Genomic DNA, 25,113 nt, shown 5'->3' with positions numbered 1-25,113 from the left:
GTTCCCCAACTCTTGGCAATGGAACCAGGGCCTTGCATATTCTAAGCACACTCTATCACAGAGTTAACTTCCAACATTACAGTATTGCAATCTTGGTCAAAAGCCATGCTCAGTTTTTTACATGGGGATCGGGATTTGAACTCAGGTTCTCAGGTTTGCAGAGCAAGCTTTCTACCCATTGGCCTTTCTCCACAGCTCAAGTCTATCAGATTCTACAATTTTAAGACATCTTTTTATTTATAAAGGAATAAACATGTTACATTTAGGAACACAGAGCCAATGAAATGGTTCAAGAGGTAAATTCTTACTGCACAAGTCTGACAACCTGAGTTCAATTCCCAGAACTCACATAAAGGAGGGAGGAGAGAACCAATTCTACAAATCTGTCCTTTGAGGTTCACATGGTGCACCATGGCACATATGTGCCCACAACCACACATTGGCATCATGCATATAAAATAATAACACTTTTCCTTGAAAAAAACACCCAGGAATATATACAGCTGAGTCTTTATAACATTAATTGGTGGTTTGTTTTAACTGCACTAAATGGTGATTTATAGAAACTCTGCTTCTGCTTCCTTTTCAACAGGGTCTCTTATATGCTAGGCAGGTATTCTATTCTTGAGCTATACTCCCAGGCTCCTTGTTACTTTTTATTTTGAGATAGGGTCTCATTAGGTTGCCTAGGCTGGTCTTGATTTCATTCTGTAGCCAAGGCATGCCTTAAATTTTTAATCCTCCCCCCCTCAGCCTCCTGAGTAGCTGGGATTACAGGCCTGTACTCCAGGCTCAGTCCTCTCTACTCTTAAACCATCCTTGCACTCCTGAGATAAAACTCTGATCAAGAAACAGTATTTTTTGAATTGCTGATCTTTTATTTAAGACTTTTGCATTTATATACCTATGTAAAAGTAGTGGTTTCTTTTTCATGTTATATTTGTCCATATTTTTAGCAGGGGCATTCTCAACATGAATTGAACTTCCAGCCAGTCCCAGTGTGGAGATTCTTTCTGGGACCTAGAACTGTTTTAAGGAATACGTTTTTCTATTTGATTGTTTTTTGGGTTTGTTTTTTGAGTTTTCAGACAGGATTTCTCTGCGTAGCCCTGGCTGTCCTGTAACTAGCTCTGTACACCAGGCTGGCCTTGAACTCACAGAGATCAACCTGCCTCTGCCTCTGGACTGCTGGGATTAAAGGTGTGTGCCACCACTGCTTGCTTAAGGAATAGCTTTCTAGAATTTAAATTCCCTTGGAGACATGTTCCCGTCTGCTCCACTTAGCTAAGATTCTCCTGCAGCTGCATCCTTGAGATGGTTGTGCTGCTTTGGTGACTGCCACCCCACCCCCCATTAGCTTTCTTTATACACTATGGAATCACTGGATGTGTGAGGCTCCTGTGAGTGACTGCAGTAGGGACACCTACATTTCAGTCCTTCTGTGTCCAAAATGTTTCCCACACTCCTAGGGCTATGGCAGTGTTCTCTGGGCTGCCTGCTACTCCACCCACCCTTCCTTGCTAAGAGCTTGCTTCTTGACAGGGAGATGCCGCACAGATTCAGATCATACAGTTTATTTGGTGAGAATTAGAATCAGGAAATGGGTGTTAAACCCCATGTTAGCGTTCTTACATTACAAACTCCTGCAGTTAACTGGATAGTGTGGACATGTGGGCACATGCTGCACGGCTCAAGGCAGGCTATCCCCTGATACTGAGAGAAGTCTAGAGCAGTGCTGTCTAGAACCTTCTGCGATGCTGGAAATGGGATGCCTCCCACTAGATGTGGCCCCTGAACAGATAAAGTGTGAGCACAATTAAGAGATAAAATAAATTCATTGGACTTAGGTATGAACAGTAACTGCAGCACATGGCAGTTAGGGGCCCATCTTAGTGTAGAACGAAGAGTCCTGGAAGCAGAGGGGCCTTTGGTGACCACATTCAGTCCTTACAGTGTGAAAGAGGAGATCTGAGGCTCCCAAGGATGACAATGCTCTTGCAGCACAAGTCATGCCCTAGAGGTTTGCTCAGAGAAATGTCATCTAAATAAGGCCAGAGGATCATGGTCGAGAACGGGAGTGGCCAGAGCTTTAGTTAGGTACGCTTCTGAGAATCACCGAGGTCAACAGTTGAGGGGTATGGAGTGAAGGTCTCCATGTCTCAGCTCTCACCTAGAAACAGGTCTTACAGCCCAGTGTGCTCAGCCACCACTCATGATGGGAAGGCTCTGAGGGTTACAGCATCTGAGATCAGAGCCCCTTTATGCAATTGTTTTTAAAATATAATTTTTTTCTTCTCAAAACTGATAGTCTGAAAGACTATCAAATGTGTTGCTATCGGTCATGACTGCTTAAACCCTGCAAACTGATTTGAGGGCCTGCTGGGGCAGGCCAGGCTAAGGACATAGACAGACAGGAAGAACAAATGACTGTAACATGTCCTGCATTCTCTCCATGGCTACAATAACCGTCACCAATTCACCAGGAAGACCACGTGGCAAGATTTAATAGTGTTGGCATCTCCAAATGGTGTGTGGTGTCTCAGGCCAGCTACCACCAGTGCCTTATTATTGCCATTGGGTTGTGACTGTTGGTATAGTGACGACTTCAGGAGCAATAGGTAGATTAAAAAACCGTGGCTGGGAAGAGGGACCAGGTGAGGAGCAAGGAGGACTCAGAACCTGACGAATGTGGCATCGATCTGCCGCACGGAGGGTAGAGCCAGCATGACCTTCCGCCGGTACTGTGGGTCCTTCTGCAGGGGGTTGCGCTCCAGGTACACAGTCTCCAGGTTCCTGGCACCCTTGAGCTCATCAAGGTCACTCCAGCTCTCCAGGAGATTGTCATTCATCTGAAGGAAGACATGAGAAAAAAGTCTTTAGAGGTCAGCCCTGCCCCTACGTGCCGGGAACCCTAAATATGAGACGGCGGTCATTAATACACTCTACAAGAGCTGGTTCTCAACTTCCTAAAGCTTCACTCCTTTAGTACAGTTCTTCATGTTGTGGTGACCCCCAGCCATGAAATTATTTTTGTTGCTGCTCTATAACTGAAATTTTTCTGTTATAAATCACAATGTAAATAATTTGAGACAGGCTTGCCAAAGGGATCTCGAGCCACAGGTTAACAACCACTACTCTATAGCCCTCCTTATCCCAATTCCTCATAGATCCTTCCATTAGCACTTGGCACTTCCTGGCCACCTTTCAGCAGCACTGTGAAAAGTTCTACCTGCTCATGCACAGACTATGTTCATTAACAACAAGAGATGAGGCATGCTGGCTGCATACCTCCTGGCCATAGGCAGGTCTGCAGCTGGCTTGGCTACTCTTTCTACATACTTGCTCTCACCAATTGCTGCCAAGACTGAGACTGCCCCAACTGTAATGCCACTGGCCAGAGGTTGCTCTACTCCAAGCATGACCCTTAGATCACCTTGGTGGTTCATTTCTGAGGAGTCTCCACTGCTAACTCCTGGATGCAAAGGCCACCAATGGCTGACCAACACTGCCAACACCAGATGAGGAACACTGAACCCCACAGTGGGCTGGGGTCTGAGCCTGGTAGGAGAGTGCCCTCCCTTCTCAAATGTGCCATCAAGATGAGACCGAAATGGTTGATGTTGTCCAACAGATGCATGTGGCTTCAGATTGGGATCAATTTTTTGAGACAAAGCTACCTTGGGTAAGAATCTACAGTACCAGATTAAACTGTCCAAACCCATTTTCTAGTCTATGTGCTGAGGCAGAAGCTTGGGAAGGGCACCTTTAGCAAAATAGCCACCTAGATATGGGCCATGTTATGCTAGCAAATGTTTAACCAACAGCTTGTTCTACAAGACAGAAAAACCATGATCAGTTGAATGTGCTACTTTCTATGGTGTAAGTACCGTGGCTGACTTAGCACCAATATGCCACCACTAACTATACCTGTTAGGGGTGTGCACAATTGGCCACTCATATCACTAAGGCCAGATGTGATCTACTGCACTTACGGCTTTGAAGACAGAGAAACTAAATGGCAGGGCAAGCTGCTATGTCAACAGCCTGAATAGAGGAGCCAAGTCTACTGTCAAGCTTCAGGACTCTTATTACAGCTCCTGTTCTGCCCATGTAGACGTCAGAAGTCATGTCTGCAGACACTCTAGGTGCAGGGTCTACAGCAAGCAGTTGTAGGAAGAAGCAGTGCACCACTCCTGGAGAAGTGACCTCTGTAGTCTGAGAACCTACCATGGGACAGACAGGCTACATGTGAAAACAGGCCTCGGCACTGGATGAGGATGCAGTGCAGGGGGGCAGGATGAAGGGTCACTGGAAGAGAATGCAGTGCGGGGAAGGCAGGGTGAAGGGTCACTGGAAGAGAATGCAGTGCGGGGAAGGCAGGGTGAAGGGTCACTGGAAGAGAATGCAGTGTAGGGGAGGCAGGGTGAAGGGTCACTGGAAGAGAATGCAGTGTAGGGGACATCTCAAGAACTAGATTCATTTCCATGTAAGAGCTTCTAAGGCACTTGTCCTAAGACTCCACTGTCCACAGGCCTTGGCCTGGTACCATTCTGTTGGGTCTGAAGCACTCGGTCAGTATAGGTCCTGGGGGTGTTGCTTCTCCTCACTGATGATTCATGAGGCCCTCTCCTGTGTGAAACCCTGAAGAATGCTGGGATTTGACAGATTGGTGATGACTGTGGGGAAAGATAGGGAGGGGATGGGCAATACAACAGTGAGAGCCATTGAGGGGATCATGGAGCTTTGTAGGAATTACACTTTTATTCCTAAATGGGATGGGAGTCCAAACAGGATTTGTTATAGAAGGGTCTATGTTTTCTCCTAGTTCCTGTCTTTTTATAAATTCATACACAATAAAAATATGGAATGCTTTATAAAATTCTGTGTCATCCTTGCACAGGAGCCATGCTAATCTCTGTATTGTTCAAAATTTAGTATTTGTGCAGCCAAAGCAAGCACAAAAATCTTACTGGAGGGCAGACGCAGGGCTCCAGATCAGGAGGCCACAAGAACAGCATAGGGAAAGGATGCTGGGCCAGGTGGCAGCAGCAGAGCTAGGAGAAGGGGGTTTGGATGCACTGTGAAGGCAGAGGCAAGTATTTAGATGTTGGAGTGGATCTGGTACACAGAAAAGGGGAGGTTTAGGAGGGTGCCTAGACTTCTGGCCTGAGGATCTGGAAGGATAGTCACTGTCCACTGAGGTTGAGCCAAATGGAAGGACTGTGAGGACAACACATGAGCTCAGACTTGCACTTGTCTTATTTGGGTGATGGCTCCACACAAGAGCAGACAGCTGGATCCAGGAAAGACACTGGAGCTAGAAAGAGAAACTTTGCTGCCAGGAGCAGAGTGGTGGCATTTAAATCTGTGAGACTGGATGGGGCTGCCAAGGAGAGAGAAAGATGAAGATAGAACACTGGAGCACTCCTGTGGGTTCTGGAGCACTCCTGGTGTGCAGAACAGAAGAGGAAGAAACAGAGACAACCAAGAAAGACTTAGGGAGACAGGAGAACGGAGGCTGGTGGCTGTCTATTTTGAGAAATGTACAGGAATCAAATATAGCTGCTGAGAGACGGGAGCAAGATGAGGAATGGAAAGGATGCTGAATCTGGAATGTGTCCACCGCTACAGTGGAATTCAAAGCAGTGTATAAAGGGCAGGGTCACCCTGGTTGGCCTGTTAGGAGGAGCTTCATGAGGTGAGGAAGGGGAGCCAGACAAGCTCTGGCAGCCTCACTGAAGTGAAGTGAATTATGTTTATGTGGGGAGAGTGAGCTGTATAGGAAAACAAAACCCAGAAACCCTGTCGTGTCTCCCTCCTTGTGTCTTGGACTAAACACTAAAGCATACACAGACAAAAAGTTGGGAGTATGGGCTGAAATTTACCAGGGCCCACATGGAGCAGGGACATGTCTGTGGCAGCCATGACCATAAAGGGACAACACACAGGGACAGAGCTGGTTAGGCTAAGAGGACAGAACATGTAGGTTCACCCCAACAATAAGCCTTAAAGGTCAAACAGTGGCTTCACTTCCTGCTAGATACAAAGTCCAATATATTTTGAAGAAAAACAACACAAATCTAGAGATACAACTGTTTAGTTTCACAATACCCAACATATAAGAAGTTACTAGCCATGTAAAGAAGGAATGACAAATATAAAAATCTAAGAGAAATCAAATCTGTGAGAAATAAGAAAAGAACAATACAGGCTACAGAGACAGTTCAGAGGTTAAGATCAGGTGCTGTTCTTGTAGAAGGTCTGAGCTTGGGCCCTAGCAGCCATATCAGGTGGCTCACACCCCGTAACTCCAGCTCCATTTTGTGTCCTCCATGGGCACAGGTCTTCATGTGTGCACAATTCATACCCAGACACACACACACACACACACACACACACACACACACACACACACACACACACACACAACCCCCAACAAACAAACCCTTAACAATATGTTCTCCAAGAGTTGAAAACACAACTAGAACAAAAATTCACTGAATAGGTAGATCAACTTCACTGACAGCATGACTGGGTTTGGACTCACCCAGATGTTTGGGGCTGTCTGAGGGGACTTCCAAAGAAGTTTAACCAAGGAAGGAAGCCATACCCTGAATGTGGGTGGCCTCATCCTTGGGCTGGGACCCTGTGCTGAATAATAGGGTGAAAAGTAGTATCATCAGACCCTGCCTTTTGTTTCCCAGCCTTTCCTGATGTGAAGGGTCCAGAGTCTAGCTGTACCTCCTGCTGCCATCAACTCTGCCATGACAGATGGTGCCCTTTTAAACTGTGAGACAAAAATAAATCCCTTTTCTCGTATGTTTCCTTTGTCAGTCGCCTTGTCAAAAGAAATACCTAGGGCTGGAGAGGTGGCTCAGCTCATGTGCTGCATAGTGAGCGCCACAGTTTGGATCCTGTGTCACAAGCCAGGCATCCTGCAAGTGTATGAAACCCCAGCTCCAAAGGAGGTGGGGACAGGTCACTAGGGCTTGCTAGCTTCTAGCTTAGCTGAGTGAGAAACTCTGCCTCAAATAAACAGGCATAGGAAAAAAGACAGAGGAAGACACAGACACCTTCTGTGCCACACACAGGGACAGGCATCCATCCATACACATATGTACTAGAAAGACACATAAACACAAGCAAATACACAAATCTCTAAAAATGGAGGTAGCTGATCAATGAGCTTAACAGCAGACTGGGTATTACGGAAGGGAAAACAGAGCAATAGAAGTCACATAAATTGAGGCTCAGCCAGAGCAAAGCCTGAAGACAGGAGGGATAGACCTCCCTGTCTATGTGCTATGATCTAATTACCAAAGGACACACACACATAGTCTCAGAAGAAAGTAGTGTTGGGAGGGACTGGAAAAACTTTGGAGGGAAAGAAATTTTGTTTCTGTGTTTCACAAAAACTATAAATTTACATATTTAAAGAGCTCAGCTGGGCACAGTGGCTCATGCCTTTAATCAGAACACTTGCCAGGTGGATCTCTTGATCCGAACAGAGAGTTCCAGAACAGTCAGGGCTACAGAGAGACCTTGTCTCAAAATAAATAAAAAAATAAGATTGTATATAATAGTGTACTAAAAAAAAAAAAAAAAACAAAAATGAAGGTCAGGATGATGAGATGCTCTGTGGGTAAAAACACATGCTAACAGCTTGAATTTGATCTCCAGAACATATGCACGGCTCACTGAGCATCAAGGCTTCCAGGACTAGCAGACTTGCATTCATTCACATGTTTTACTCAACAGGACCCACTGAGCCTAACAGATAGATACCAATCCCACTAAGTTTAAAACTTACCCAGAATTCTTGCAGTTCTGTTAGATGGCTGATATTTTCAATCTTTTTTATCCTATTTGATGCAATGTCCAACATGGTGAGTTTGTTCTAAAATAAGAAAATATTTTTTTCTGGATTACTGAAGTTCAATAGCAATTTGCAACCACGTGCACTAGTGTGAAGCTGAGCTGAAGGCTTCAGGTGAGCCATACTCTCTGCCTTTGATCTGCTTTGATGGAGCCAAGGCTGACACCACCTACCTACTTCCTGTGGCTTCCCCAGCTGGGCCTGATTCCGAGTTTTTGCTCAAAACCTCATGAAGCTCTCACTCTTCCTGAAATTTGTGTCAGTCTGAAGGCCCCATAACTAGAGGGGCCCAGTGAAGCCCTTGATCCTAGTTCTTATGGGAAGAGCAGTGACCCTGAGCTTAGAAGGAATGACAATTGTTGCATCATGTCTTTAGTGCATACCATGAGGAAATACTGTGCCAAATTTCTCTACAGTGGGATTCCTCTCTTCAGTGAGGCTGAGGAGTTTGAGGCTGGGTGAGGATAAGACACTCCAGGCACACAGTGGAGGTGGGAGGAGTAACAGAGAGGCCTTCCTGTCTTGGACAAAGCTACCCAGGGCAAATACTGAAGGGCTAATATTGGGGCCTGCAAGGACTTAGGAATAATGGCAACAAGGCCAGGTAGAACCTTAGCAGCTGAGGATAGTGTCTGTGGGTAGCAGCAAGTATCCTGCAGGTTAAAGCATTGTGGGGCCTCCCTTCCCCCAAGACAGGGTTTCTTTGTGTAGCCCTAGGTGTCTAGGTCTGTAAACTAGGCTGGCCTCAAACTCAGAGAGATCCACCTGCCTCTGCTGGGATTAAAGGTGTGCATCACCACCACTCACAGTATTGTTTTATGATGTGCCCTAAAAGTGCATGTCAGACGCTTCCTGAAACACATCAGCTCAGCTTGGGTAACTGTTTTGAAGTTTATAGTTCAAGATTCAATAGAAGAACAATTTCATGGGGCTGGAGAGATGGCTCAGAGGTTAAGAGCATTGACTGCTCTTCCAGAGGTCCTGAGTTCAATTCCCAGCAACCACATGGTGGCTCACAACCATCCATTATGAGATCTGGTGCCCTCTTCTGATGTGCAGATATATATGGAAGCAGAATGTTGTATACATAATAAATAAAATCTTAAAAAAAGGAGAACAATTTTATGGTGGAAATTAAGTCTACCATAGTTTATAGTGCATGCCAATGTTTTAATAAGCCACTGGGAAGTTTTCCTAGACTTCTTGCAGCTGACTAGAAGTCTGGTAACAGTCCTTCCCTCCTCTGCCCCAAAGACCTCTCAGTACTTTAGACTCAGGGTCCCCGTTTTCCACTGAATTCCTGGTGTCTTGATCCCAAATCTTTCCAAGTTTTAATGGAAATTAAAAAAAGAAAAAAATTCATAGTCAGTAGTTATTGATTAAAAAACATCACAGCTGTGGCTTCCCAGGCCCTTGAAGGTCCCACAGTACCACCCTACCCGTCTCCACCCAACACAAGCATCATACAAGCATCGGCACACCTGCCAGAAGAGAGTCCAGATGTGCACAGCTATGAGAGCACCAAGTAACAAATCATGGGACTTCCGAGTCAAAAGGACCATAAGACAACTGTACAAGGGAAGGGACTAGAGTGCTAACCTGAGGACACAGCAGGCTGGGACAGAACAAGCCCACCATGGAAACCTTCCCCAGCACTTTGTGACGTCCCTGTGGTGTTTACACTGCATGCAAGACGGTAAACTTGCAAAGCAGTAGTAGTCTGAAACCCACTACAGATCTGAGTCTTGGGAAGTCCAGGTACCAAGGCTCAGCAGGAAGAGTGCTGATGGTAGACCCTGGCTACTAGGACTGCTCCCTAATCTTCCTGACCTGAGACCAGCTACACTCAAGTGTGTGAGAAGGGTTTGAGTGCTCACGCAAAAGCAAGCAAGAATTCTTTAATTAAAAACAAAACAACAGGGTGGGGTGGGCAGCTTACAGACATCACAGGTCATGGCTTTCTATAATAAAGTAAGACCCAGGTCAAGACAGAACAAACATTTTAGGTTAATGAAGGGAAAAGCTCAGGGCACAGAAAAGAAGAGCCAAATCCATCAGACAGGTGCCTTGGGATGCTGAAGAAAGAGCATCTGGTAAGTGGGAAGTGACAGTGCATGTGTCATTGGGAAGAGGCTCTTCTTTTTTTCCCCACCATGAAAATAAATTTCTGATTTAAGAGATAAAACTTGGGAGAACATTAGGTAAATATTTTATCATTATTGAAATAAAATATGAAAGACTGTCATATTTGACCACGGTAAACATTATGACACAGTTACTGTTAACACAATATTTTTGTTTTGTTTTAGAGGCCCAGGAATGACATGACATTTAACCAAGACTTAGGTATAATATACCTTAGGTAGAATTCCACACTCACACTTCTTTCCTGTTTGTACCACCGGGGAAATACAAAGCAGACAGATGTGCTGGCCTCCCAGTGGGGACTGCTACCCAGAGGAGCAGGGGTACTGGTGCTGTCAGTGTGTATACCCCACCCAGTCCCCCAAGGCTTTCTGAAGGCCCCTTGCTCTGGCTGCCTCTATCTCTCCTATTAGCTATCATTCTGTACTACAGAAGATCACATCCTGGTTTTAATTGTATATGCATGTTTGAGACAGGGTCTCACACAGCCTAGGCTGGTCTTGAACTCCTGATTCTCCTGCTGTCCCCACTCAGTGCTGTGATTACAGGTGTGTGCCCCGACACCTGGTTTCACATGCTAGCTAAATCCTTAATTTGACTGCAATGTTAGAGGAAAGCTACCAAACTTTGAACAGGCAAATTTTAGCTTTCCTGAAAATTCTTATACAAGTGATGAACTAAAACTCAGAATACTGGTTTTCTCCAGAATTTCACTGATGGTAACCAGGTCCTGGCCTGAGGCACAAAGGGCAAAAGAACCTGTGATAAGATTTAAGAAATGTTTCCAAGAATAAAAACCTGACCTAATCTTGCTACATTTGGTGGAATTTAACAAAACCAACCAACCAACCAAATAAATAAACAAACAAAAAATCCCTCAAAACAAAACAACCCCAGTAAAATTGAACAAGAAAAAATATTTTATTTGTTTTGAATCATGCGTGGAGGAAAAACAGGTAAGGCTAAAGGCAACTGTAAGTATGAGAGGCTCTTCTTGAATGGGAAGCTGGAGGTGGGTGGGAGGAGACTACCTCTCTGGACTACAGGAGAGGGGCCAGGAGAGCTGGCTCACCCTGTAGCCTTTGTGGGCTGAGGCAGGGCAGGAAGTCAGTGGCCAGAGAGAGAAATGGGAAGGACAGAGCTGATGATACTTGTGTAAGCTATCTGTGTGATACAGGGGGCAGGTAAGAATTTTTCAAATCACCCAAAGGCCTAGAGTACATGGCAGATGTGCAGTGAGCTGCCCTAGGAGGGTGTCTGTCTGTGACACCTGTGTTGAAAACCCATAAGCAGTCATGTGACATACTGGCTCTTTGACTCACTGGGGTAGAGGCCCCTTAGTTCACATCCTGTAGGCAGTATGCTCACCCTAGGCCAGGTCTGGAGGGCAGTGGATGCCAGCACCAGCCCCTTCCTCTCCACCCCCCTTTATCTCCCTCCGACAGACCAATGGGCTCTTACATTGTTCTCCAGGCCCTCGATAACCTCGATACCATTGTGGCTGAGGTACAGTTCACGCAGGTTCACCAAGCTCTGCAGACCCTCAATCTTTGTTAGCCGGTTGCTCTGTAGAGGAGAATCAAAAAGTATCAGTCTTGGGGCTGAGGAAATGGTCCAGTGGTTAAAACATCTTCCACTCAAGTTCGAGGACCTGAGTTTAGACTTCCAGAGCCCACATAAATGCCAGGTGATTGAGCCTTGGAAGACCAGAGATAGGTGATCCCCAGAGCAAGCTGGCCAGCAAAACCAGCCGTATCAGTTAGCTCTGAGTTTGACTAAGAGACTCACTCTATGAGGAAGGTGGAAGGGTGATCAAGGGTGATTCCCAACTTTAATCTAATCTGGGGTCTCCATAAGTATACACACATGCATGAATACACACATATTCATATCACATACTGGAAAATATTAAAAGGAAAAGGGCAGTTAGCTACACAGGTGAGAAATATAATGGCTTTAGAAATGAAGTTTCCCATTTATCCTGAAGAATCTCAAGAACAGGTATTTTATTTAAAAGTGTTGGGAGGTGGAGCTGGATGGATAGATAAAATAGTTCAGTGGTAAAGAGTATTGGCTAGTCTTCCAGAAGATCTAGGTTCCATTCCCAGAACCCACATGGTGGCTCACAATCTGTAACTCTAGTCCTGGGGTATCTGATGTCTTTTTCTGGCATCCAAGAACAGCAGGTATACATGCAGTACACCAATATACGTGCAGGCAAAACATCCACACACATAAAATAAAAAACAATAAAGGCAACGGGTAGTAATGCATGCCTTTAATTCCAGCACTCAGGAGGCAGAGGCAGGTGGATCTCTGCGAGTTCAAGGCCAGCCTGGTCTACAGAGTGAGTTCCAGGATAGCCAGGGCCATACAGAGAAACTCTGTCTCGAAAAACCAAAACCAACTAACCAACCAACAAACACAATAAAGAATTTAAAATGTTCTTGAATGAATGGAACTTGAGAGACGAGGTCTAATGTTTTGGGTCTGTTGTATTAGGTTGAATATCACACATGGAAGTTTGGGGTTTTTAGATGTTTCTGAAGGTTTACGTGAAGTAGTTGAAAGTCAGATATGTCCTGTGTGAGTGTGTGCACACACCTATGCAATGGAGGGTACATGGAGGTCAGGGACAACTTGTAGGAGTCAGTTTGCCCCTTCTGTCATGTGGGTGCTAGGGACTCAGCTCAGTGGTCAGTTTGCCCCTTCTGTCATGTGGACGCTAGGGACTCAGCTCAGGTGGTCAGTTTTGGTGGCAGGAGTCTTAAGCTGCTTCGTCATGTTGCTGAACTGCTGAATTAGAGGCAGGCGGATTTGAGTTCAAGGCCAGACTGGTCTACAGAGCTAGTTCCAGGACAGCCAGAGCTGTTACACAGAGAAATCCTGTCTCGAAAAACAAAACAGGTCAAGAGTATCAGTGAAAATAATTTCCAGTTTTTGTGTATGGTGTTCTATCTGCATGTGTGTCTGTGCACCATGCTCATGCCACAAGCTGAGGCCACAAGAGGGTGTTGGAGCTGCCATGTGGGGCCTGCCAAATTGGGCATCTTCCCAGCTCCCAAAACTGAAATCCTTAAAAGTAAAAATAAATTGTATAAAAAGAACAGAATTTTAGTTTAGAATATATGTGTATGGACATTCTGTGGATTCTGGATTCCAATGCTTCCACCACCTACTGATTATAAACCAGTGCTGATCATGGCCATACTAAGGGACTAAGAAGAGACTGGGTACGGTGGGTCTGGCGCTGTGGGAATGAGAAGCGGGGAGATGGTGAGGTCCAGTACCTGCATACTGAGGACTGTCAGGTTGGTAAGTGCATCCAGGTTCTGAAGTTTTGTAATTTTGTTTTTACCCAGAAATAAACTCTCCAGGTTGGTTAACGTGTCGATATTTTCAATTGCCTGTCAAACAGATGAAACATCAAGTCAAGAATCTAGACCACAAGACAAGGCAATCTGTGACTTCAGCTCTGTGATGTTTGGAGTCTGGGAATTTTCCAACAAACCCTCTCTTGAATATACAGTATGGAAAAGAGGAAAATGATGGAGGATTGAAGACTTAGTTTTGTTTCTGTGGAACATTGTATCACTTTTCCTTTTCATTCTTACTCATGTTTTCAAGGTCAGATGGACCTAGAACAGCAAACCAAATCCTCCAGAGGACATGTTTAGGGGATGAGGGCCAGCCCAGTGTTCTGGGGGCATTTCAGCAGTAGGATACTTGCTTTTCACACGGCAGACCACTGAAAGTAATCACCCCCCTAGGCTTGCAAAACATCTCAGATGCAGATGGAAGAAAACCACTACGAACAGATTTAAGGGAAACCTTAGTTGGCTTACCTTATGGAGCACAGCTGGGACTAACTTGGTACAGGACCATGCTATAGATGAAGAGCCAATGAAAGCTAACTACCAGACGAGACCAGTCGGTGTGAACATGAAGGGACCAGCTCCCCGTTTTGGCAGCCATAACAGCCTAACACGTGCTTGCCTGACCTTGCCTTGGTCACTAGGTCAGATGCCTACCCTGTGGCAAGGAACCAATCAGAAGTTAGCTGGTGGTGCTACGCTTTATGGCTCTGGGTGTGCTTTATGGACAAGTGCACAGCAATGACGTGCAGAACACAGCAACTGCCCTGGGAGGGCCTATCGGCCATAACAACCAGCTGACCAATCAACACAGGGCAAGCCCTCCAAGCCTGGAGCCACACCAATCCTGAGCCTGTGCATACCCCTAGACACTCCCCTTACGTTGCCTTATAAGATCTCTGTCCTGTGGCTTCTCAGGGTCTTTTCCCAGCCATCGGCCATGGAGAATGGATGAAAGGCCAGAGCTCGTTAAACAACTGCAATAAAGCTTCTTGCTGTTTGCATCAAGCTTTCACTTCTGCCTAGTGATTGGGGTTGCTGCAGTCCTGGGCCGAGATCCTGGGAGACTGAGCCTCCGGGGGTCTCAGCTCTTATTTATTAATATCAGCTTCCAAAGCTCACATAATCAATTAACCTGGGCTCACAGGGGCTTTTGGAGACTAGACTGAACCGACAACAACCAGGCAGCCTGCAAGAGAATGACCTAGGCACTTTGCATATATGTACGATTGTGTAGCTTGGTCCTCTTATGGAAGGCCTAATAGCAGGAACAGGGGCTGTCTCTGACTCTTTTATTGGCTTTTGGGACCCTATTCCTCATAACGGGTTGTCTTGCCCAGCCTTAACACATGGGGAGGTACTTAGTCTTACTGTAGCTTGTTAAACTATGTTTTATTGATACTCATAGGAGACCTGCCCTTTCCTGGATAGAGATGGAAGAGGAGGGGATGGGGGGTGGGGATGGGGAATGGGGGAGAGAGACTGGGAGAGGAGGATAGGGTGGGGAGGCTGTGGCTGGGATGTAAAATAGATGAATAACAAACAACAACAAAAAACTGGCTTCCAGTTAGCAGTTTTCCTTAACTATTTCCCAGTGCCCGCTAAACAATATGAACATAAGAAAGCCTCAGTTGGCTGGGTGGTGGTGGTGCTCGCCTTTAATCCCAGCACTGGGGAGGCAGAGGCAGGCGGATCTCTCTGAGTTCGAGACCAGCATGGTCTACAAGAGCTAGTTCCAGGACAGCCTCTAAAGCCACAGAGAAAACCTGTCTAGAAAAACCAAAACAAACAAACAAAACAAAACAACTACAACAAAAACCAAAGAAAGCCTCGGTTGAGCACATACCCTATGAATACCATTGCAGATCCACCTTTACCTACCCGGATGCGGTTTGAACCCAGCTCCAGCATCTGCAGTTGACGTAAGGTACCTATGTTCTCAATTTTATTGATCTTATTGTTAACCAAGAAGAGTTTTTTCAGCCGTGTCAGTTTGTCAATCCCTTCAATGTTCCTCAGCAGATTAAAAGAAATATCTAAAATCCTGGAAAGAAACAAAATATTCCTTGAAGGAACACACACTGCATAGGAGTCAGAATTTCATTTACAGGGGTATCTGCAGTCACTAGGAGGTGGGATATGACCATTGCCCATTGCCCACTGACTGGCTCACACTGGAGCTGTCCTATGGGTCCATGAAGCTGTCTGGTGCTTGGAAAGCAGTAAAGACAACCTGCAGGCTATGATGAACACTGTCTCCTAAGGACCCTACTTAGAGCAGAAACCAGGTTTCATTTATGCCTATGTCCATGGCAGAACCTAGTACCATGTTCAACCTCAGTGGTGTTAGACTAAAACTGAAACAAATAGAAATCAAAACAGCTGGGCATGGTGTCACATGTCTGTAAGGTCAGTACTGGAGAGGCAGAAGCATGAGGCTCAAGACTCAAGATCATCCAGGACTACAGAGAATTCAGCTTAGCCTGGGCTACACCAGACATGTTTTCAAAACAAAACAAAACAAAACAAACCTCCAAAACAAAAGCCAGCACGAACTAAAGGCTAAAACCTGGTAAGGCTAATCCCTTTAGTCAGAAATGTGGCTGACAGTTTATTTGTTTATTTATTTATTTTGTGGTTTTTCGAGACAGGGTTTCTCTGTGGCTTTGGAGGCTGTCCTGGAACTCACTCTGTAGACCAGGCTGGCCTCAAACTCACAGAGATCTGCCTGCCTCTGCCTCCCCAGTGCTGGGATTAAAGGTGTGCGCCACCACTGCCTGGCCACACTTTTATTTTTAAAAAAGGGGATTATGGATTAAAAGCTCCTATCTTCCCAGTTCTGACATCATTACTCAACAGAACCCAGCTAGAAGCCTAGCTCCAGCCTCGATGCTAAAGGCATCTATGAAGCTGTTGTTCGTATTAGAGCTCTAGCACAGGGCAGCCCTCCAGGACTACAGCCAGGCAGTGGGGAGGTAGGTTCTAGGGAACCTGGCCACCCCACCTATCCCATCCCATCTCCTCTGGGTCTTCCTACTCACTCCAATTCTGTCAGCGCCTCCAGATTCTCAATCTTCTTGATCTGATTATCATAGAGATCCAGTTCTCGGAGACTCTGCAGTTCCTCCAGGTTCTCAATGCATTTAATTAAGTTTTGACGGAGGCAGAGTGACTGGAGGGTAGGAAGAGGATGACATTGGCAAAGGATAACACAGGGCCACCCTCCAGGGGCTATTTTAGGCTGATCTTCAAGGGGCAGGTGAGGGGGGGTTGGAAGCTGGAATTATCCTCCTCTACTCAAGGACAAGCACAGGCCCAAAGGAAAGTCAGGAAGACCCCATAGGGAGCACACCTGATTGGGGAAGGAGGCACTGACTAGGGTTAAAGTGTAAGTAAGTCAAGTTCTTGCAGTTGGAGGGACCTTTCCTGGGTTCCATTTTGAGAAGCAAACTTAACTGCAGTGAGTTAGGACAGGAGACTGCAAGTGCTCACCGAGGCTTGAGAGCAGACAGGCTTGAGCTCCCCCACTACAGGAAGACACCTGTCCCACTCACAATGGAGATATGAGAATATAGGCCAGTGCCACCCACAGGATGGGAATAAGGATTGTGCATATTCTCTAAGTAAATGTTACCAAGTCACCTTGTGTGCAAGGACAGATCCCCCTCACCTTCACTTTCTTCAGCACCTCAAAGCCTTCAATCTTTCCAATGCGATAGTGATTCAGATCAACATCCTGAAACACAGAGGAATCTTGCTTAGTCCATTAGTGTTCCTGGAGACCTGGCCAGGAGCTGCTTAGGAGACTGCTGGATGGGGAGGAAAGGGAGAGGCTGCAATGCTGAGCACACCCAACTTGTGATTGGCAGGTCGACACTCTTCAGTCTAGTTATGATTTATGTTGGTTAGTTTTATGTAAAACCGACCCAGTGGCCAGTCTGAATTCAGTTCCCTAGCAACTGGACACCCACACACACCTACACTTTTTCCAAAATTGGGGGTGTGACCACTGGACTCATGTAACATGAATCAATAGCATTTCATTTGACACACAGTACTTAGTGGCTAAAGAGAAATAGATTTCAACTGCTGGTATTATAAAAATAGTAAAAATAGCCAGGCGGTGGTGGTGCACGCCTTTAAGCTCTGCAGTTGGGAGGCAGAGGCAAGTGGATCTCTGTGAGTTCGAGACCAGCCTGGTCTACAATACCTAGTTCCAGACAGCCTCCAAAACCACAGAGAAAAGGCCTGTCTTAAAAAAAAAAAAAAAAGTAAAAATACAGGAAACCAATCAAAAGAGGCTTGGGTGATCTCTCTATTCACTAATCTGTCACCTTAAAAAAGGTAAGCTGATGGTTAGGGTCATCTGTAACCATGTTCCCTGAGGCTGAGTCAAGCAGGCAGCATTACCTCTGCATCTCGGTCCAGGTTGATGGTTTCCATATCCACTGCCAGCTCATCATGTTCCTCTAAAAAGAAAATGAAAAGAAAAGAAAAAAAAAAGGGGACAATTTTGTTAATAAGAATCAGTGGCCACAGGTTTAGTATAAAGAGTTGCCACTCTGCCCCAGGGCTACAGAAGTTTGATGCAGGGGACACCAAAGATGAGACAGTGATAGCAAAGCCTCCTAAAGTCTATCTGTGCCTCTGAAGCTCCCAAGAAGCCAAAGGCAGCTTGAGGCTCTTGGGAGGAGGAGGAAGGCAGCTGCCTGAGTCTTGGTGAACCTAGTGAAGCCTAGGTACTGCTGGGAAGCATGGCCCCACCATGGCTGTCACCTTGGAATCCCTGGAGTTTGTGCTGCCAGAAGCCTATTCACTCATGTATTCTTTCCCTTCTGTTTGTGGCAATAAATCAGGCCACTTGAATACAGCTCATGCTGGGCATATTACATATTCTGGGATGTGCCTTTTACTGCTTTGGAAAGTAGCCCAGCATCTACAGATGCTTTCCTGACAGAGGGAAACAAAATGAAGCAGAGCTCAACAGACAGGATCAAAGAGCTTCTGTGAATAATTTAAGCGCACTTCTCAAATGGAAGCCTGGTGAACTAATTCCAGCAGAGAAACCCATTTGGATGTCATGAGACTATCCATCCACCCTGGAGAGCCAGATATAAACTGCTTCTTGCTGCAGTGGAGAGCCTCATAAGAAAATGAGAACCTGATTAAATATGACACTGAAAGACACACAGACATGCAAATACATATGCACACATCCCCAAACACTTGAGATTAACAGCATTTCCCCTGCCACAAAAGGGTCACCCACTTTCCCCAGTGGTCTTATAATCTTTTCCTTCGTTTGTAGCAATTGGTATCCAAATAGTTATCTATTTTGGCTGGATTCCTGCCCTACTGCCTTTCTTTTAGACAGGGTTTCATTCTGTAGCTCAGACTGGCCTTCAGCTTTTTAAAATGTTTATCTTACGTGTATGGTGCTTTGTCTGCATGTATGCCTGACCACAACTTGAAAGGCCAGTAGAGAGTCCCCTGGAAATAGTTACAAGGTAGGTTGTGAGCTGACATGTGGGTGCTGGGAACTGAATTCATGTCCTCTGGAAGAGCAGCCAGTGCTCTTAACCACTGAGTCCAACCTTGAGTTCTTAATCCTACTGCTTCAGATCCCCCGATGCTGGGATGACACCTAGGTTCACAGCTTCATAGCTGGTGATTCTCTTAAGACTTTATCTTGAAACTTTCTGTAAGAAGGAAACATTGCTGCTGCTGCTTCTTTTTTTTGAGTGCTTCTTTGAGTCTAAACTCTTTGTTCTGTCCCAGAATACTCTCTTTCTCCTCAATTTCCTTTAACTTCTTATCACTTACTACTATTTTTCCTAGTCCCCTTTTCCTGTTTCTTTTCCTTAGGGCAAACATGTACTAGCATCTACAGTGGAACCAGCTTATACATCTTGACCTCAGCACATGTCTGCCTCCTCCAAATATTAGCAGACTATGTGCTGGTCAGACTGTTTCTTCATTGGAGGCCTTAGAGAGAAGCATGTGTGTGGTAGGGGACCAGCTTAACACAGAAGAACTGGCCCTATATGGCCAACTGGCCCTATATGACTGACTTTCCATGATGCCTTTTCTATAACAATCAACAGTATCCAACTAAAATATGTTGTTTACTCATAATTTATAGGATATGAATTAATCTGGTGTTAAATAAAAGGAACTAGACAAATAAGAAGACATTACAAGAGTCGCCTTATCCTCCAAAGATAGCAGTAATTCACTGTCCATGAGCTCAGGAAGTTGTGACAGGAAGGCACTATAATTAAGGCAAGCAGGCCGGCCGGCCTCTGGTGTCCAAACCAGATACCGTGAGACTGAAAGCAAGCACTACTGGCAGTAGCACTGGACCAGCAGGTGGAACTAAGCCCATCCTAGGCTTCTTAGGATATGTGATGCACAGTACAAAGTTTTCTGTCTAATATAGCATCCAGCATGGGTTGTTACTGTCCTACTTGAAACACCAGCTTAATCTGGAATAGAGTTACCAACTGGAACAAATTTCTGAGTGTATCATAGTTGTAATTTCTAAATTAGGGATCTAGGGACATAGCTCAGCTGTAAAGTCTTACATAGCAGGTGTGAGGAGGCCCTGGGTTCAATCCTTAGTACCGAAAGGAAAAAAAGGGGGGTGGTTCTGGGAGACAGGTTAGTTAGTGAAGGGTTTCTGCAAGCACAGGAACAACACCTGACCTGTTTTCTGGAATCTATATGCACACATACATTTCACAAATGTGAACATGTGCACACACACACGCGCACACACACACACACACAAACACACACACACACACACACACACACACACACACACACACACACACACACACACACACGTTAGGAAAAATAGGAAGGTAATGATGGACATGTTTGAATATTTTACACTGCAACTTAAGTAAACGTAAGTGTGAGTGAGCAGTTCCAGTTTCCTTAAGGAGGAGAAATACATGTTCCCAGAGAATTACTATATATCTAGCAAGAACATGGACTTCAAGCAAGCTGGGCTCTAGCCCAAGTGGCCTGCCTTGCAGTAGGGATCTCTGGCTGACATGGGCCTTTCCCTCTCCTCACCTATCACACATTAGAGTCAGACCTCTTACAGCAGTTACCTAGCACAGTAACATAGCCAGCCAGGAAAGGACGCTCAGGACCACGGCACTCTGGTTTCCAAGACTTCCAGGTAGCCTAACTCTTCAGTGGCGCACACCTCAGCCTTTCTGTGACTGAGTCAAATGATGACGGCAGAGCCCTTGCTCTATGCACCCACATCACCCCCAGAATACCAGCTCTGAAGTTCCAAACTTGTGGTGGGTACTTTTTGTGGTAATCTCCTTTTGCCTTAAAATTTGGTTACCATAGTTACCAATCATCTTTGCTGGCACACAGTGCACAGTGCTATTTTAAAAAGTAGCTATGTTTTTACAAATTTATTTTTATAAAGGTAATGCATAATTATGAATACCTGAAAAATCCATACAAATCTGGAAAGTGTAAGAGGCAGCTTCCCCTCAAGCCTGCTGTTGAAAGAGATCCTCAGCAATGCTACTGTGTTTTCTCTTTAAGCAGGTACAACTAAATACTCATGCTTTCAACTAAAAATCATATTGCAAGATACACACTACATAGAAATCCCCCGCCCCAACAATTCAGCTGGGACATTTCTCGGTGGTTATATGTTTTCTGTCGTTCCTTTCCATGTAAACTGATTTACTGAGCAAGCACATTAGCACAGGCCATTACTGAGGAGGGTATAAAACCATCACAGGAAGCTGTTTAGTTCCCAATGGAGTGATTTTCCAGTGAGTCTCAGGCCTATATTAACATCAAGGTGGTTGTGGGCATAACAAGCATACACCCGTAATCTGAACATTCAAGAGGCAGGCAGATCTCTGAGCTTGAGGCCAGCCTGGGCTATATAGTGAGATCCTGTCTCAAAAAAGCAATGTTGAGGTTGGATCAGAAATGATTTCTTATCTTTGTGGCAGGATACATAAGTATAGCAGTTAACCACCACATTATTCTCTTCAGATTTTGTTTTCTGAGTAAAGGATTTAAAAATCATTTTCTGTTTCCGCTTTGGTGCTAATCATCACCTAGTGCCAATGTCATCAGCTGTAGTATTGTCCCTTCAGCAGAAATGGATCTGCTGCACCCATAAATGTAAATCAGCCAGTTGATGAGGCAGTACCCCAGAGAGCCGGCTGCCCTCTGCCAGCATGCCCAGCTGCCCAATCTACTGGGACCTTTGAAGAACACAACTACTCCTACAAGGAGAAATCATGTCAAAGCAGCAGCAATCTTAATAGCACACTTCCCACTATATGGGGAGTTCAAGGTTAACTATGCCCAGTACCTTCTGGGTCCTCCGTCTCCTGTTCCACTCCATCCTTCAGACTCTGCTCACTGAGGTCTGTCACGATGCCACCGATGTGCCTCTTCCCTTCCTCATCACCTGATTCTTCAGATTCAACCCGCCTGTCGACTGAACCCATACACGTCAGTGAGAATTCACATCCACTTCATTCGACAATTTGAGGAATATAGAACAGATTAACACAAGTTGTAAGTCAGCAAGACTTCTTTCTGAAATAGTTAAATTCAGTTGACATGAACATTTGAATGTCTTCTATGTCCCAACATTACTTAAGATATAGAGACAGGAACCAGGAGGCCACGTGGGCACAATTGACATGCTGTCCTTTCCCTCCAAGAGCTTGTAAAGAACTGCCAAGTGTTCTAAAAGCCCCTGGACCTGATCTGGGATCAGGAACACTAATGGCACCACATAGTGAAGTACCTTCCAGGTGGCTCTCACATTTGACCTGATATCCACCACAAGAACAAGAGGGAACCACTGTGAACCTTCTGCCATATACCTACATCAACAACAACAACAAAAAGACCAAAACTGGTTCAAATTATAGGCCCACATTCTGAAAGCAATCAAGACTAGCTAAAATCAGACTGTGGGCAGGGAGGAGCTCCAATGAAAATGAGGATGTATCAAAAGTGCCAAATGCCCTAGGTAAACTGCTGATGTTAAAGGATCACAGGACAGAGTGTTAGCAATGCAAAGCTTTTTAGAGTAAACAAACAGGTTTTGAGTTACGAAGAAAGCAACAATGAAAGGTGGCTTTGGCAAATGATCTTCCTAAACCTCAGTATTCATATCTGTAGAAGAGTTTGTGGAGTACCTCCCCGCCGTCAGGACCAAAAGAGAAAGGGCACAAGAGTGGCTCGGGTGCATGACATGTAGAATGTATGCATTCCCAAGAGACACAGGACCAGCTGTGATCCAGGATTAGGGAAACTAGGTTCTGTTTGGTATTTGCATGGCCCCCAGGAGGACCCAGAAGACAGAAGGGACAGTTGGTGCAACCTGTGCATCTATCCTCAGGACAGCAGAAAGGTTCTAGAGCATGGGGCAGTGTGCAAGAAGGTGACTGTGTGGCCTAGGTATGACAGGCTAGCAAAAAGGCCATAAAATCAAGAGGAGGAAGGTTTGAGTTATGGTATTGGCTGTGATAGAGAAGGTGACAAAACAGGTAGCTCACTGAGCATGGTGGCACATTCCTTTAATCCCAGCACTCTAGCAAACTGATGTGGGTGAATCTCTATGAGTTCTAGGTCAGCCTGGTCTATAGCAAGCTCCAGGCCAGCCAAAGCTACATAGTGAGACCCTATCTTAAACAAACAAACAAAAAGCCAAAGCCAAGCCAAACCAAAAAGAAAAAAAGAAAAAAACAAAAAAACATCCAAACCCACAAAATACACCCACAAAAGACATGGGGCTCTGGAAACTAGGTGTCAGCTGGCAGTGACATGTGTGGGAGTGGCAGAGAGGAAAGCCTGGCTTTTGTATTTGCCCTTTACTGAAAAACAGAGGAAGAAGGGGAGGAGGGTACTGTAGGAGGGAAGGGGAGAGGAAGAAGCATTTTCTTGCTTAGAAAAGATTCAAAGGCAAAATAAAACTAAAAAAAAAAACCCCAAAACACAAAACAAACCAGTATGACTCCCTTTAAGACTCTCCAAGACCTTTTCTAGAAAGTCTCACCGTCTCTTCCCAACCCCCACCTCATATGACAGTTTATTTAGGTCAAATTCTTCCATACTCCTTTGCTTCTGACTGGGTTTCCATTCTGGAATGGTATTGGTCCTCCCCACCTGTCCCCAGTCTGGATGACTTCTAGTGATCCTTCACGGCCCAACTCAGGGCAGCATGGCCACTCCCAAACACACTGGACTTTTCTTCCACGCCCATGCCCCTTGCTCTGCAACCCTCTTCACTAGTGACTGCGTGACTGCTCTTCCAGAAGTAACCCTCACCGAAATACAGAGCAGTCTTTAAAAGGCATTCAAGGGTTCAGATCTGCCTGATGCTACAATGGGTATAGGAGTGTGTCTCTATATATGCACATATACGCACACACACACCTATATGTACACATAAATACACACGATTATGTATCTACACAACTGTGTACAAAACAAGCACATGTGATATATATATATATATATATATATATACATATATATATATATATATGTACTTATATATGTATATAATGACACAATCCAACAGTGAAAAAAAGGAAGAAAGTTGAATTTAGTCCTTTCAAGACTCTGAATATGTAGAAAACAAGGCACCGCCTGGTAAACGCAATCAGCGGACCTCCTTGTTACCCATCGCTCTGCCACAGGCTATTCGCTTCCAGAGCAGCCTCTTTCCATGCATGCCGCGCGAACAAACTATGGACTTGGCAGGTCCACACGCCCGAAACCTCGGTTTCCCAAGGAGCTGACAGAGGACAGTCCCCCTGCCCCCTCGCCTGTCAATCTCGGAGCTTCTAGATTAGGTTCCCACGGCCGCGGCTTCCTCGCCCGCCCCCCTTTGCTGGCCGAGCTCGCGCCACGTTGTTCCCGGGGCTCTGGTCCTTCCTGACCGCAGCCGCCCTCGGGCCGGGGCTCCCGGGCTCCGAGCCCCCCCCCCCCCGCCCGCCCCTTCCAGTCCAGCAGGCAGCTGTCAGAGAGCCGTGGCTGCGGCCGGAGGCTGGAGGCCGAGCTCCGATCCGGCAAGAGGCCGTGCCCGCCCAGCCCCCAGCTCGCCGCCTCCTGGTCGCCCGCAGGGGCCGCTCACCCTCCATCATCTCCTGCGACTGTTGCGGCCCGCCGTCGCGCTCCGCCGCCATATTGGCTGCTCTTCCCCTTTCCGGAATCTGTCGCCTCAGGCTAAGGGCCAATCAGAACTCCCCGCCCTGTCAGCCAGCCAATAGAAGCGAGCATAGAAGCGCGAGCTGACACGCTTGCGTGGAAGCGGTGCTTCATGGGAGTTGTAGTTCCCGCAAGCCCCGGCTCCACCTGAGCTAGGCGTTTGAGGCTTGCGTGGAGTCTAGGCGAGCGGGGCGAAAGCCGACTTCCCGGCAAAGCATCAGGCAGCATGGCAGACATCTCAAGCTTGCGGGTTCGCCCACGTTACCGTGCCGACTTCGGAGGCGCGGAGGAGGTACTGCGGCCAGGAGAGCGCTACAGGCCACAGGTGAGGCAGGTTAGCCTCGTATCCCCGACCTCGGGAGCCTCGCCGATGTGTGTCAGCACCGGGGGCCGGCGGCCCTGGGAGACCGCTGTGTTCCGCGCCTGCGCGTTGGTTTACTGGCGCCACGGGCCGCTTTTTTGTCACGGATGCTCGGAGCAGGAGGGAGGGGCCGC

At 46.1% G+C, this 25,113-nt stretch overlaps 2 protein-coding genes and 1 non-coding gene across 4 annotated transcripts in view; 1 reads left to right on the top strand and 2 right to left on the bottom strand.

The window, feature by feature from the left end:
- Nucleotides 1–1,558: 1,558 nt before the first annotated feature.
- Nucleotides 1,559–25,007, bottom strand: Ppp1r7 (protein phosphatase 1 regulatory subunit 7). Of its 2 annotated transcripts, none has more exons than XM_035441152.1 (10): nucleotides 24,884–25,007; nucleotides 21,761–21,889; nucleotides 17,806–17,864; nucleotides 17,066–17,131; nucleotides 16,437–16,567; nucleotides 15,277–15,439; nucleotides 13,312–13,428; nucleotides 11,483–11,587; nucleotides 7,811–7,897; nucleotides 1,559–2,849 (listed from the first exon to the last, which is right to left on the bottom strand). In XM_035441152.1, exons 3-10 carry the CDS (start codon nucleotides 17,836–17,838, stop codon nucleotides 2,673–2,675), a joined length of 879 nt encoding a protein of 292 aa, XP_035297043.1. In that variant the 5' UTR covers nucleotides 17,839–17,864; nucleotides 21,761–21,889; nucleotides 24,884–25,007; the 3' UTR covers nucleotides 1,559–2,672. The 2 variants fall into 2 exon arrangements, with proteins under 2 accessions (XP_035297043.1, XP_027253464.1); XM_027397663.2 differs by lacking the exon at nucleotides 24,884–25,007 and adding an exon at nucleotides 24,545–24,729.
- LOC113833651 lies at nucleotides 4,856–4,959 on the bottom strand. The gene has a single exon (XR_003481766.1). It is a non-coding gene; the product is annotated as a U6 spliceosomal RNA (small nuclear RNA).
- The window catches only part of Pask (PAS domain containing serine/threonine kinase), a 37,975-nt gene continuing 37,619 nt past the window's right edge, over nucleotides 24,758–25,113 (top strand). Inside the window, exon 1 of the mRNA XM_027397660.2 lies at nucleotides 24,758–24,943. The gene's annotated coding sequence lies outside the window, so the exon portion shown is untranslated. The remainder of the gene's footprint in view (nucleotides 24,944–25,113) is intronic.

Source organism: Cricetulus griseus, chromosome 2 (genome assembly GCF_003668045.3).
Source record: "Cricetulus griseus strain 17A/GY chromosome 2, alternate assembly CriGri-PICRH-1.0, whole genome shotgun sequence".
In the NCBI taxonomy this organism is placed as follows: Eukaryota; Metazoa; Chordata; class Mammalia; order Rodentia; family Cricetidae; genus Cricetulus; species Cricetulus griseus.
This window is presented reverse-complemented; position numbering and strand designations above follow the sequence as displayed.